The sequence below is a fragment of the Solanum stenotomum genome, chromosome 2 (genome assembly GCF_019186545.1).
Source record: "Solanum stenotomum isolate F172 chromosome 2, ASM1918654v1, whole genome shotgun sequence".
Taxonomy (NCBI): domain Eukaryota; kingdom Viridiplantae; phylum Streptophyta; class Magnoliopsida; order Solanales; family Solanaceae; genus Solanum; species Solanum stenotomum.
This window is the reverse complement of record NC_064283.1, coordinates 32174152-32188909: the sequence shown is the minus strand read 5'-3', so window position 1 is coordinate 32188909 and position 14758 is coordinate 32174152. Positions and strand designations below refer to the sequence as shown.

Below are 14758 nucleotides of genomic sequence, written 5' to 3'. Positions count from 1 at the left end.
CCTCGCATGACTCATATTTCGTCTAAATCTAGACTAGGCTAGGAATTTTCCAATCACTACTCAAAAGTTTTATGGCCCAAATTTTTTTCCCCATTGGCTTTTCAATAACGACGGGAACAATTCGTTACAATAGATACCAATTTACACATCACTCTTCCCCGAGTGACAAACTAGGAAAAACTTGCTAAAGTAAGAGTAGAGTAGTAACTGACTCGTTGAACAACTGGGATACTTGTCTAGCATGTCCTTCTCAGTTTCCCAAGTAGCTTTCTCGACTAGACGATGCTTCCATTGAACTTTCACCTACTTTATCTCCTTGGTCCTCAGCTTCTGGATATCGCGATCAAGAATTGCCACCGGTTCCACCTCATATTGAAGATCGTTGTCTAACAAAATTGAGTTCCATTTTATGATGTAATCCCCGTTCCCATGATACCTTTTGAAAGTCGATACATGAAATACCAGATGAACTCCCGATAAGCTAACAGGTAAGGCCAACCAATAAGCCATTCGCCCTACATAGTCAAGAATCTCAAATGGACTAATGTATCATGGACCTTCTTGCCAAATCTCATCACCCCTTTCATGAGTAACACTTTAAGAAGAACTCTCTCACATAGCTGAAATTCCATGTCTCTTGCCTTATGGTTTGCATACTTCTTCTATCGACTTTGCGCTGCTAGGAGCTTAGCTTGGATACTTCATACCTATCCTGAGCATCCTTCAGCAAGTAAACCCCCAGAGGTTTCACATCTCCAGCATCAAACCATCCTATGGGTGATCTACATCCCCTTCCATAAAGTGCCTCGAATAGTGCCATGTCAATGATGGTGTGGTAACTGTTATTATAGGAGAACTCACATAACAGTAGGAACTTATCCCAGTGTCCTCCAAATTCAATCACACATGCCCTCCACATGACTTCTAACACTTGAATAGTCCTCTCTGACTGCCCGTCTATTTGCGGATGAAAGGTTTTGCTAAAGGTGAGTTGAGTGCCCTATTCATCATGTAATTTTCTCCTAAACTTGGATGTGAACTACGTACCACGGTCTGAGATGATAGAAATGGTCACCCTGTACAGCCTCACTATCTCTTTCACATAAACCTTAGACATTTGCTGAGCATTATAATCTATTCTGACTGGAATAAAATGGGATGACTTAGTCAATCTGTGAACCACTACCCAAATAGAATCAAAGTTTCTCAATGTCTTGGGGAGACCAACCACAAAGTCCATGGCTATCCTTTCCCACTTCCATTCCGAAATTGACATTCTCTGAAGAAAACCTACAGGTCTTAGATGCTCATACTTTACATGTTGACAGTTTTGGCACTTAGCCACAAATTCAGCTATGTTTTTCTTCAAGTCAGGCCACCAATAAAGTCGCTTCAAATCTTGGTACATCTTGGTCACACCTGGATAAATAGAGTACCGCGAGCCATGAGACTCTGTCAACAATTTCAGAATCAAGTCATCTACTCGAGGAACACAATTCATTCCTTTAAAACTGAGCACACCCCCGCATCAAGAGTTGCATCTTATGTCATACCAGACACTGTCTTCTTTTTGAGCTCATTCAAACTGTCATCCTTAAATTGTTTGGCCTTGATCTCCTTAATGAATGTGGCCCTAACCTCAATTCTAGATAACACCCTACCTTTTTTTTAAGATGCCCAACTACATGAACTTAGATTCCAATGTTTGAATTTCCTTAGCCAGAGGTCACTTGGATACACTCAAGCAAGCTAGATTACCTATACTCACCGCCCTTCGGGTTAATGCGTCTGCCACCACGTTGGCCTTACCCGGATGATACTGAATGGTCACATCAAAATCTTTGAGTAACTATATCCACCTTCGCTGTCTCAAATTCAGTTCCTTTTGAGTGAACACATGTTTTAGACTACGATGATTAGTAAACACCTCACACTTGACACCATACAAGTAATGTCATCAGATCTTAAGAGCAAACACTACCGTAACCAACTCTAAATCATGTGTTGGGTAATTCCTCTCATGCAGCTTCAACTGCCGCCGTGCATAAGCCATAACATTCTTATCCTGCATCAACACAACACCCAAACCCGAATGTGATACATCACAATAAATAATAATATATTTACCTTCCACCGGTAGTGCCCAAATAGGTGTTGTGGTCAGAAATGTTTTGAGCTTTTGAAAGCTCTCTTCACACTTGTTAGTCCACTCGAAAGGTACCTCCTTCTTGGTCAACCTTGTTCGATGCGTGGCAATAGAGCAAAGTTCTTCACAAATCGACGATAGTAGCTAGCGAGCCATACAAAACTCCTAACTTCATTCACAGAGCTAGGCCGAACCCAATTCTTAACCGCTTTAATCTTTTAGGGATATACAGTTACCCCTTCCCTTGAAACTACATGCTCCAAAAAGGCGACTAAATCCAACCAGAACTCACACTTGGAAAATTTGGCATATAACTTTTGTCTCCCAAGAACACCCAAAACAATACGAAGATGGTCGGCATGCTCTTCATTACTCTTTGAATCGACAAAAATGTCATCAATAAATACAATCACAAAAGAATCCAGGGATGGTTTGAACACACCGTTCATCAAACTCATGAAAGTTGCAGACACATTTGTCAACCCAAATGACGTTACTAAAAACTCACAGTGCCCATAGCGGTTCCTGAATGTCATATTTGGTACATCCTCAGGCCAAATCTTTAACTGATGGTAACCAAACCTTAGATCAATCTTAGAAAAACTGACACACCCTGCAACTGGTAAAAAAGATCATCTATTAAAAGGCAACATATACTTATTTCGAATGGTGATCCTATTAAACTGCCGGTAGTCTATGTACATCCTCATACTACCATCCTTTTTATTAACAAACAAGACAAGAGCACCCCCACGGGGAAGAACTAGGACGAATGAAACCTTTATCAAGAAGTTCCTCAATTTGAGCCTTAATCTCTCTTAACCCCGTCGGAGCCATGCGATAAGGAGGAATGGAAATGGAGTAGGTACCAGGTTCCAAATCAATGCAAAAATCTATATCTCTATTCGAAGGCATACCAGGAAATCCAGTAGGAAACATTTCTCTAAATTATGACACCACAAGAATAGACTCAATAGAGGGACACTCAACCTCAACATCCCGAATATGAGCCAAAAATGCCAAACACCCCTTCCCCACCAGTTTCCTAGCCCGAATGGAGGATATGACCTTAGCTGGCTTAGGCATATACACCCTTTCCCACTCTAACTTTTCCCTACCCGGGATCTCTAGAGTCACAGACTTGTATAACAATTTAATACAACATAATAGGGGGATAACCAAGTCATGCCTAAGATTATATCAAAGTCAGTCATATCCAAAATAACCAAATCAACCCAACTTTGGAAACCCATAAACATAACAGAACAAGCACAATAAACATGGGTGACTATGTCAAACTCTCCAACTGGGGTAGAAACATGGATGGGGGCATCAAGTACATCAGAAACCACATAAAATCCTAAGGCAAACTAAATTGACGCGTATGAAAAATTAGAACCCGGATCAAATAATACATTAGTTATACAGTCACAAACGAGAATAGTACTGATGTCTCTGCCTCAGTCTTACCTGGAAAGGCATAAAAATCAGCCCTTTCATCTTGACATACAACCTCCTTGCTTGGTTGCGCTGCTCATCAACCTGCATTATCATTACCTCGAATTCAACAGCCTCAATGATTTCCTCCTCGCCCACCTTGTGATCTTCCTCTACCATTATTACTATTTCCCGTGGGTACCATTGCTATAGTCTGCTGCTGCGCTGGATCCAACATGTGGGGCAATCTCTCCACATATGCCTAGGTTCCCCAAAATTTTAGCAAGTACGATCAAATTAGGGTATTCCGCTAGCCAAAGACACGGCTCCCTAGCTATCCAAAATAAAATTCTACTTTGGAGTTCCCGAGTAACTACATGTAGAAATGGGAATGACATACTGAATTGGCATGGCTGCAAGCGTCGGCCTACCGGAACCTCTAGAGTAAGAACCCTGAAAGTTACATGTGCTCTTGGCTTTCTCAGCCAAATCCTTAGCCTGCTCATAACGTCTAACTCCCTCTACTTTCTTCACAAAGTTGGTCACCTCATTAAAGTTCTTTCCTGCAAAGTCATGTGAACAAACAATATCTGAAGTTCGGGGTTCAGTCCTTTGACGAATAGAAGAATCATCTCCTCCTCAGTAGTCACCAATTGAGTAGCATATCTAAACAATGTATGAAATTTAGACTCACAAAAAGTTATAGACATACCACTCTGCTCCAAAGCCATGAACTCATCCTTCTTGCAATCCTTTAATGTCCGGGGCACATACTTTTCCAAAAATAAAGCATAAAACTTTGTCCAAGTGAGTGGGGGTAAAGCTGACGATCTGCATTCCACATAAGCTCCCCGCCATTGCTTAGCCTCACCCTAAAGCTGGAAAGTCACAAAGTACTTTACTACATGCTGATGGACAATACCCAACTTATGAAACCTATCATAACAATCCAAAATGAATTTATAGGCGTCGTCACTCTCAGAACCATGGAACATAGACGGCTTCACTTTCAAAAACTTAGTCAACATTTCATGCTCATTACCAGTCATCACCAGACCCAAGAGGGGATAGAAAAAGGCATCAATGTCTACGTTTCCACCCATCTTTAGAGCGGTGATAACTATAAGGGGGGTTGACGCGAGTTTGAGTTGCTTGAACTGAAGGAAGAACTCCAAGACCAACCAATCCCTTCAGAAAAGTTATAATTTGTTGAGATAACACTGGGTCAAAGGGTGGAATACATATAATCTTAGCTTGCACCTCTTCCTCTTGTCGAACATCCTCCTCGTTCTCAATCTCCACATTCTCCTCTATCACTCCATGATGCACATGAGGAACCTTATTTCTAAAAGCATTCTTAACAGGAAGTCCACCCCTAGCAGGTGCTACCCTTCCTCGGCCTCTACCCCTTGCTCTTCCTCTACCCCTACCTCATCCGCGACCTCTTGCTGCGGACTCTTCAGCGAGCTTATTGACGGGAGCTACGGCCTGACACCATTGAATCTATTGTTAACCATCCACAGACAGAAAAGTAAAGGAGATTAGATATGAATTTACATTACCATACACCAATTGGAATCAAGTTATAGCATGAAAGGAGACAAGAGAAAACAGAGAGATTTCCTAAAGTACTATAGCCTCTCGAAGAAATGTATAAACATCTTTGTATCATTCTACAACACTCTACTAGACTTGTTTTGGTACACCGAGGTCAACGAACCCAGGGCTCTGATACCAACTTTGTCAGATGTGTGGCAATAGAAGCAAAGTTCTTCACAAATCGACGATAAGGGGTACCACCCCGAAACTAAACAAACGAATATCTAAAGTACTAATCTATGTCCGAAGAAAATGGACTAAGCAAAAGGAGAACTCATGGCAGCTTGGAAAAACTGGCTCACCCTTGAATTGGGTCTCATGTCCTAGCTGAGGTCTATCACTAGCCGTCTGAAGATGCCATATACTCAACAAAGAACGAGAAAGTGTAGTATCACTACACATCCACAGTGTACTGGTGGATGACACGACTATTCTAGTAAGCGAAACATATATAAGCAGTCACAACATAGTAAACATGACATGTATAGAACTTATATACACATTGGTTATCTTTTCAGGAGCAATGTACAATTACACATTCTCAATAACAAGTAGATATGACAATTCAATGGTCCTCTCATGGAACCCATACCAAAACTGATAGTGTGCCGGAACGTGCCTGATCCCAATTAGTGTGTCAGAACGTGACACCCGATCCTAGTTAGTATGTAAGAATCTGACACCAAATCTATTCACACAACCTCAATCACAATTACACTCATATGTTACATACTCATAATCATACAATCAAGTATTGATTCATGGTATACATTTGTTCATTCATACTCATGTCATTAGGTTTGATCAACAAGGCTTCATTCACATACATACATGCATTACAATGAAGCAATTACAAATATCCATCACGCAAAACATCAAATCAAACCATCAGCTACCTCGAAACCAAATTTGAATCCCCCTAAGAGAATCTTCCTTTTCAAGATTATTTTCGCTTGTTCTAGGTCTACAAACAATTAATATACGCAAGGATCAATAATTTAAAGTCTAATTATCTGGATTATAGAAAACCCAATAACCCAAGACCAACCCATGATCGCAATCCCCAATTTAGGGCTTTTTCCACCATTAGCTTCAAATCAAAACCTCCCCCCAGTAATAATTACCCAAGAATCTAAATTCTACGGATTGAAAAATGGAGTAGGGGAGTAAAATACTTTCCTTTATTGCTACAAGAGGTGGAAAACTTTCAAGAAATATCCCTGGTTCGTCTCTTAGCTCTCAAGAACGAAATTTGCAGAAAACAATGTTTTTGGGGTTTAATCCCAACTTATGTATTGACTAGCCCACCGTAGAAGGACCCAACCCGCCATAGCGGCCCTACCTTGGTGGAAATAATCCTGCCCCAGTGCCTTACACGTAGACAGAGAGTCATAAATTGAGTCTCAAATGCCCATTTCACAACACACCTTCAACCTATGACATTCAAAGACTATCCTTTCATGCTAAGATTAGTTTCAGGAGTTTCACTCGCCCGAATTTGATTCCGTAAAGTCGTACGGGTTTCTTAATGTTGAGCTATCTACTCATGTAATCAAATTAAGTATTAAATCTCTCATTCATTATCAGATTTCCTTAGACCTCGCATGACTCAGATTTTGTCCAAATCTGGACTAGGCTAGGAATTTTCAAATCACAACTCAAAAGTTTTTTTGCCCAAATTCTTTCCCTGTTGGCTTTTCTATAACGACGGGAACAGGTCGTTCCATTATGACTTATTTCTTTTAATATGTATGCAATTTTATAAATTGCCCAATATATATATATATATATATATATATATATATATATCAACAATACGACATAATAAAGATCACAAATGTCATGTAGTGATATATTTATCTTTTCAATTAGTAAATGTTAAACAACTCACATTTCAAATGTTATATTGATTTGTATTGGATTTATTTAACAAATAACAAGTCTCTCTAAATAATAAAATTTGTATGGTAATTTATTTAAATAAATTTACTAGTACAAATATAAAACATAAAACACAGAAAATAAAGAAAATCGTTAAAAGGATTTGAGAGGTATATCTTTACACAGATTAATACCATGGTATTAAATTTTATGTATTTCTATATCACCAAATGTAAGGTATTAGTTAGACATTCTTTACCATGTAGGGTATATAACTAATCCATGAATTATTTATACATAGACATAACATTAAAATGAGTACGAGAAAATGTATTTTTTGAGATTGTGATCATTAAAGAAGAGTTACTGTTTGCCATAATTGGAAATTTTACTTATTGTTGGTTAGAACTACAAGAGACTTGTAAAATTAGTCCTTTATGGTGTGAGATTCAAGGCTGAGCATAAAGTAGGATTCTTGAGTGATACACAAATCCTAATTCGCCTTACCATTATGTAAGATTATGTACATGTCATGTCAAAACCACTATATTTTTGAAGGCTAAATACGGGTGTACTTTTAAATGCACTCTAAAGTGGGAAACTTAGTTCAACCCAGAGGCGGAAACTTCTACTGTCTTTGCATGGATCTGATCTTTTCCATCCCTATCACCTTTATTTTTCATTAAAGAATTCTTGTTTACGATGGCCAAAGTAGCGGGAAAATCGTTACATGTTGACATGGTTACAATAAGAAAATCTAGACCTAGTTGTGTCAAGGTAAAAGTTGAAGTAGACATATTGAATGAATTTCCCAACTGGATCAATGTTGGAGTTAAGAAGACATCTTCTGAAGAAATATTCTCAACATGGATAAAAATCTTATGCGATTATAATATTGCAAACTTCAAGATGGAGGCATGATTAATGTCGAAGGGGTTCGAAAAGATAAATAAACATACTAGTAGTATTCACAAATGAATGGATTGGGGCAGGTCAAGTATAAACGGATCGGATTCGATATAAGAAACTAAATAAAATTCAACTCTACCTCAACACAAATAATAAAATCGAGGATGTATGTGTAACAACCCAAAAATTTCTATGTTAAGACCCGAACTATTTTTCATATACATGTAGGGTTAAATCGGGTGATTCTTCAATTGCCCATATATGTGTAAAGGTAAATTATTTAGTATGAGAATGTTTTTGGATATCAATTAAGGTCACTAGAAGCTCATAGCACAAAGTTGAATTGAAAGTTTTCTAACCGATTAAGTTTTGATGTAAGATTTTCTTTGGGTCAACTTCAAATGAGCATATCTCTTTGAATATAAAGAGTTAAATGACCCATAACCTATCAAATTAAAGGTATTTGAATTTTCTTTCCAACGCCACCAATTTCGCAACTAAATTACCTACAAATTTTGTAAATTTGCAAGTACTAATTACCTACGAAGGTTTTTCCATCAGATTTTAATTGGCCAAATAATTCGCAGGTAATCAAATTACTTGGGGATTTTACTATATTATCCCTATGAAAATCCCCAGGTAATCAACACTTTTCTTGTAGTGTGTGTGTCATGGCTTTGTTAAAGATATTATAGTGATAGCAATAATATAATAAAAATAAGCTTTCAAAGGATTGATTTTACAACTTATTTCATTCGTGTGACTAATTAGTTAGCAATTGATACTCATCCATAAGACCATAACTAGGGACTAGCACATCATATTCATCCCACAAATTTATTTTCTTACGCTAGAGAAATAGGCAATGTGTGCTTAAGTTTTTTTATTGAGCAAAAGTGACACAATTAGATTAGTAATTAATGAGTTGAAATTCATCTTCACTTGTTTTTAACTTTTTTTCTTTCCTTTTTTTTTAGATAAATATAAAAAATTCACCTAAACTATCTCATTTTTTTGAGTTTCATAATTAAACTATTGAGAATGTAAGTTTTATACCTATACTATCACTTATTAGTTTGAAAAGCACACCCCTCTCTTTTATTACATTCTCTTCATGGTGTGTGTACCACACTCTCTCTTTTATTTGAAAAAATTTGTCACACATCACACTCCACATGGACAAAACATTTCACTTTGACAAAAAACAAATAAATTATTAACTTAGTTTAAATTAAATATTAAAGAATGAATAACCCAAAATAATAATATTTTTCTTACCCCACTCTCATCACTTCCTCTCACCGTACCGGCGTACCCCCCTGCCATTTTTTTGTTTTTTTTTTGTTTAAATTTCTTTATAAAAGTATTTAATTTTTTTTACTTCTTCTCCCCCTACCCTTCAAATTAGATATTATTTTCTTTTTTAATATAAATAAAATAATATCAATTTTTTTTTTTGGAATGAGTGGGTGGTTTGGGGGGTCGGGGAGGGGAAGGGAGGGGCTGAAGTATGAAATTTTGAAAAATAAAAGGACGGGGGATTTCTGCACGGGGGGGGGGGAGGGAGGTGGTGGAGTAGTGTAAGAAAAATAATTTTTTTTGGGATATTAATACTTTAATCTTTAATTTTTAATTAATATTATTAGTTTATTATTTAATTTTTGTCAAGGTAAAATAATTTATCCATGTGAAATTTCATGTGTCAATGTTTTTGAAAATAAAAGAGAATGTATTACACACATCACTGAGGTGTGTTTCTCATACTGATAAGTGATAGTTTAGGCATGAAACTCACACTCTCAATTATTTAGGTATGAAACTCAAAAAAAGTATATAGTTTAGGTGTGTTTTTTGATGCTTCATCTCTTTTTTAAAAAAAATACATTTAGACCCATGTTTTATAAAATTCTAATTATCTGTATTAGGGAGTGAAACAAAGTGGGAACAACCACCACGATAGTCGATTTTGGCGTAAAAATATATCAATCAATCCATGCCCATAATAAAATCAAGGTGTAGCATCTCTAGTTCTATCAAGTCTATATGGGTCTAATGACCAACAATCTCTACTATACAACCTCGGTAAAGCCACTTGGGAATAAAAGAGTCACCAACTAGGGCAGATATTGTTGGGTTTGAAAGAATCAAAGCATCATGCGGAAGCTTACAGTTGCAAATATGTAACGACTTGTTCCCGTCAATAAAGAAAAGTCAACAGGGGAAAATTTGGAGTTGGAAAAACTTTTTCGTAGTGTTTGGATTTTCCCAACCTAGTCCAGATTTGGACGAAATCGAAGTCTTTGAGGTGAAGGGAAATGTGGTAACAACTAAGTGAATTATTTATGATTTTGATTACATGAGTAGTTAGATAACTCGTTAAGGAAACGACTTTACAAAATTGAATCGGGCGAGTAAAACTCTCAGAATCGATCTTAGCGTAAATGGCATTTTCTGAGCATCATTGGTTAGAAGTGTGTTATGAAATGGGAATTTTGGAATTCTTTAATTAGCTCACTGTCTCGCGTAACCCCCTTTGACACTGGGTTTTGGCGCTCTGGCGGGGTCCCTACAGCGGGGTGACGATCGCTGTGGTGGCCTCGACGTGAATTAAAGTCGTTAATAAACCCCTAAACGACCTCATTATGCACTTTTCAATTTTTAGAGATAAGGAACGAACCATTCTTGAGGCTAAAGATAAGATTTTTACTCCCCGAATCCATTTTTCGATACGTAAAACGTAATAGAATGGGTGAATATTGATGGGGGAGGGTTTTGTTATAGGTTCTATGGTGGAAACAACCTAATTTGGATAATTGGGATCATGAGTTTGATCTAGGATTCATAGAATTGTTAGTAATTCGGGTAATTAGTGGTTGTTTATTGATTCCCGTATTCTATTAATTGTTTGTAGAGCAAGAACAAGCGGAAAGAATTCGAAAAGGGAAGGATCAAGTTTCTTATGGTTTCAAGCTTGTTTCGAGGTAGGTGATGGTTGTGATTCTATAATTGTGTGATGTATGTTTGTTCTTCCTTCATTATGATATGTGTATATGTATGAATGTTGCAATGTTGATGACACTTGTTGTAAATGAGATAGATGAATGATGATTGCCAGGAAATCATGACTTAAATGTATGATCTTGATGATATACTTGTGATTGTAATTGTGGTGTGTTGAATGGATTGGTTGCCACGTTCAGGCATAACTAACTTGGATAAATTGTCACGTTCCGACATAACTATGGGATCGGTTGCCACGTTCTAGCATAATAATGGGATCGGATACCACGTTCTGGTATGCTAACTGTTTGGGTTTGGGTTCCATGAGAGTACTAATGATTTGATATAAATGTGAAGTTGTTCGTTGTTCGTAAATGTTGATAATATTGTATGAGTTGATATATATGCATGTGATTACAATGTTGTCTTGACTTGCTTATGTTGCACTTAGTGGGAGAACCGTATGATCCTATCAGTACACTGTGGTTGTGTACTGATACTGCACTTGCTCTTATTTTTGTTGAGTATAGGGCATCTTGAAGCGGCTACTGACAGAACCCACTTAAGAGATCAGTGATCATTTGAATTCAAGGGTGAACCAATTCTTTCGGGCTGCCATAGGTTCTCTTTTGTCTATGTCCACCATTTTCGAACTTAGACTATGTTCTAGTTAGTTCATTAGATTGGGGTTGCATCCCTTCTTGTTTAGACTTGGTTCATTGTTAGATGTTTTGGTACATAGACTTTCAGGTTCTAGGTTATTTCTTCCGCATTGTTAGTTGTTAGATCTTTTGTTGAAGTTTATGGGATCAGTTTTAGCTATTATTTCTGCTTTCATATACTTAAATGCCTTAGTTTTTAGATTAGTTGCTTGGTTTGGGTTGCAGTGGTGGTTCTCCCGCCAAAGTGTTAGTGTGGGTGCCAATCACGATGGTCTGGGTCGTGACAAAGTTGGTCTCAGAGCCTAGGTTCATTGATCTTAATGTACCAAAACGAGTCTAGTAGAGTCTAGCGGAACAGTATGGGGACGCCTTTACTTTTCTTCCAAAGGCTATAGGACCTTAGGAAATCTCTATATTTTCTCGTGTCTCCTTTCGTGGTAGGACTGTATTCCAATTGGTATCTGACCTCTTTCACTCTTCTATCCGCAGATGGTTAATGTTAGATTCAATGGCATCAGGCCTGTAGCTCCCGTCAATGCTCTGGTTGAGCAATCTACAGCAAGAGGTCGCGGTCAAGGAAGAGGTAAAAGAAGAGCTAGGGGTAGAGGTCATGGAAGAGTAGCGCCTATAGGAAATTGAGCTCTTGCTGAGAATGCTCGTATGAATGAGAACCCTCATGTGCATCATGAAGAGATTGAAGAGGAGAATGTTGATGTTGAAGATGTTGAGTATGTGGGAAAAGAGGAATGGGTGTAGGCTGGGACTACAGGTGTTCCTCATTTGGATCTAGTGTTCGCTCAATAGATTGTGTCATTCTTAAAGGGATTGGTTGGTCCTGGAGTATTTCCTTCTACTGAAGCAGCTCAAGCTCCTACTAATCCTCATATTGCTAGCACTGCGCCCAAGGTGGGTGGGATGGAGGTAATGATGCTTTCTTCCGTCCTTTATTGGGTTCTGGTATGACTGGTAAGTTGACTAAGTTTCTAAAGCTAAAGCCTCCTACGTTTCTTGGTGTGGATAATAAGGATGCTTATGAGTTCATTCTGGATTGCTATGAGAGGCTTTATAAACTGGGTATTGTTCATCAACATGGAGTTGAGTTTGTGTCCTTCCAATTTCAAGGTGAGGCTAAGCAATGGTGGAGAGCTTATATGGAATGTAGATCTTCTACTTTACCTCCACTTACTTGGACCCAGTTTCATGCTCTATTTCTAGAGAAAAATGTTCCTAGGACTTTGAAGGATCACAAGAAGGATGAGTTCATGGCTTTGGAGCAAGGTGGTATGATTGTGGCTGCTTATGAGGCCAAGTACCATGTTTTGTCTACATATGCTACTCAATTGGTGACTACTGAGGAAGAGAGAATTCGGTTATTTATTAAAGGATTAAATTCTGAGTTGCAAGTATTATCTGTTCATATGACTTCTACACGGAGAAGCTTTAATGAGGTCACAAACTATGTTAAGAAAGTGGATGGGGTGAGGAGAGACGGTCAAGCTAAGGCATGAGAAAAAAGGGCCAAGAACTCGGGTAACTTTCAAGGTTCTTATTCCAAGGGGTCCGGGATGCCAATGCTTGCGGCCAAGCCAATTCAGTCTGTTATGCCCACCTCTACAAGTTGTTAATCGAAAACTCCATCTCATAATTTTCAGGATATCTAGGGAGTTATGCCTTCGACGGGCGGCAGACTATCTTTTGATCGTACTTGTTACAACTGTGGGGTACCTAGGCATATGAAGAGAGATTGTCCCCACCCATGTGTGTTAGATTCCGTGCAGCAACAGTCTAGATCATTAGCGGGGAATGGTAATAATGGTAAAGGGCATCCATAAGGTGGGCAAGGAGGTAATCAGCGAGGCAGTGGAGGTAGAGGAAATGGTAATTAAGGCAAAGATAATGTGTGACCAGGCGGGGAAGTGGTTCGTCAAGATGATAGGGCTCAGTGGTATGCCTTTTCGGGCAAGAATGAGGAAAAAGCATCTGACGCAATGATCATAAGTCCTATTCTTGTCAGTGACCGGATGACTAATGTGTTGTTTGATCCGGGTTCTACGTATTCTTCTGTATTTGTGCGGTTTGCCTCAAAGTTTGATATGATTTGTGATATACTTGATGCCCTATCCATGTTTCTACCCTAGTTGGAGAGTCAGTCATAGTTACCTATGTCTATCGTGCTTGCCCTATTTTGTTTATGGGTTTTCAGACTTGGGGTGATTTGGTGATTTTGGATATGACTGACTTTGACATAATCTTAGGTATGACTTGGTTGTCCCCCTATTATTTGTGCTTAATTGTAATACTAAGTCTGTAACTCTAGAACTTTCGGGAAGGGAAAATTTAGAGTGGGAAGGAGTGTGCAAGCCTAAGCGAACTAAGATCATATCATTCATTCGCGCTAAGAAATTGATAGAGCTGGGTTGTTTGACTAATTTGGCTCATATTCGAGATGTTGAGATTGAGGTTCCATCCCTTGGGTCCATTCTTGTGGTGTCGTAATTTATAGAAGTGTTTCCTAATGATTTGTCTGGTATGCCTCTGGATAGAGATATAGATTTCTGCATTGATTTAGAGCCTGGTACGCGCCATATTTCTATTTCTCCATATCACATGGCTCCGACTGAATTAAGAGAACTTAAGGCACGAATCCAAAAGCTTTTTGATAAGGGATTTATTCATACTAGAGCTTCCCCATAGGGTGCTCCAATTTTGTGTGTTAAGAAAAATGATGGTAGTATGAGAATGTGTATAACTTACCGGCAATTGAATAGGGTCACTATTCAAAACAAGTACCTTTTGCCTCGAATATATGATATTTTTGACCAATTGCCAGGTGCATCAATTTTCTCTAAGATTGATCTATGATTCGGTTACCATCAATTGAAAATTATGCATGAGGATGTGCCCAAGACGGCGTTTAGAACTCGCTATGGGCACTATGAATTTTTGGTTATGTCTTTTGGTTTGACCAATGCTCCTGCAGCTTTTATGAGTTTAATGAATCGGGGGTGTTCAAGCCATTTCTTGATTCTTTCGTCAGTCTTTATTGATGATATTTTGGTCCATTCGAAAAGTGAGGCAGAGCTTGCCAACCATCTTCGTAGTGTTTTGGGTGTTCTTGGAAAGC

The 14758-nt window shown here is 38.3% G+C and overlaps 1 protein-coding gene across 1 annotated transcript; it reads right to left on the bottom strand.

Annotated features, from left to right (window-relative positions):
* Positions 1 to 303: 303 nt before the first annotated feature.
* LOC125855910 (uncharacterized) lies at positions 304 to 3763 on the bottom strand. The gene is made up of 7 exons (XM_049535561.1): positions 3617 to 3763; positions 3174 to 3286; positions 2926 to 3089; positions 2655 to 2759; positions 1554 to 1661; positions 1048 to 1452; positions 304 to 515 (listed from the first exon to the last, which is right to left on the bottom strand). Exons 1-7 carry the CDS (start codon positions 3761 to 3763, stop codon positions 304 to 306), a joined length of 1254 nt encoding a protein of 417 aa, XP_049391518.1.
* Between the last annotated feature and the right edge of the window lie 10995 nt (positions 3764 to 14758).

Coding starts and splice junctions, on each gene's coding strand:
- LOC125855910 (XM_049535561.1), bottom strand. CDS start 3,763: ATGGTAGAGGAAGATCACAAGGTGGGCGAGGAGGAAATCATTGAGGCT. Junction 3,090..3,173: donor AGGAAACTGGTGGGGAAGGG/GTGTTTGGCATT, acceptor GTCATAATTTAG/AGAAATGTTTCCTACTGGAT. Junction 2,760..2,925: donor TGAGGAACTTCTTGATAAAG/GTTTCATTCGTC, acceptor TACCAGTTGCAG/GGTGTGTCAGTTTTTCTAAG.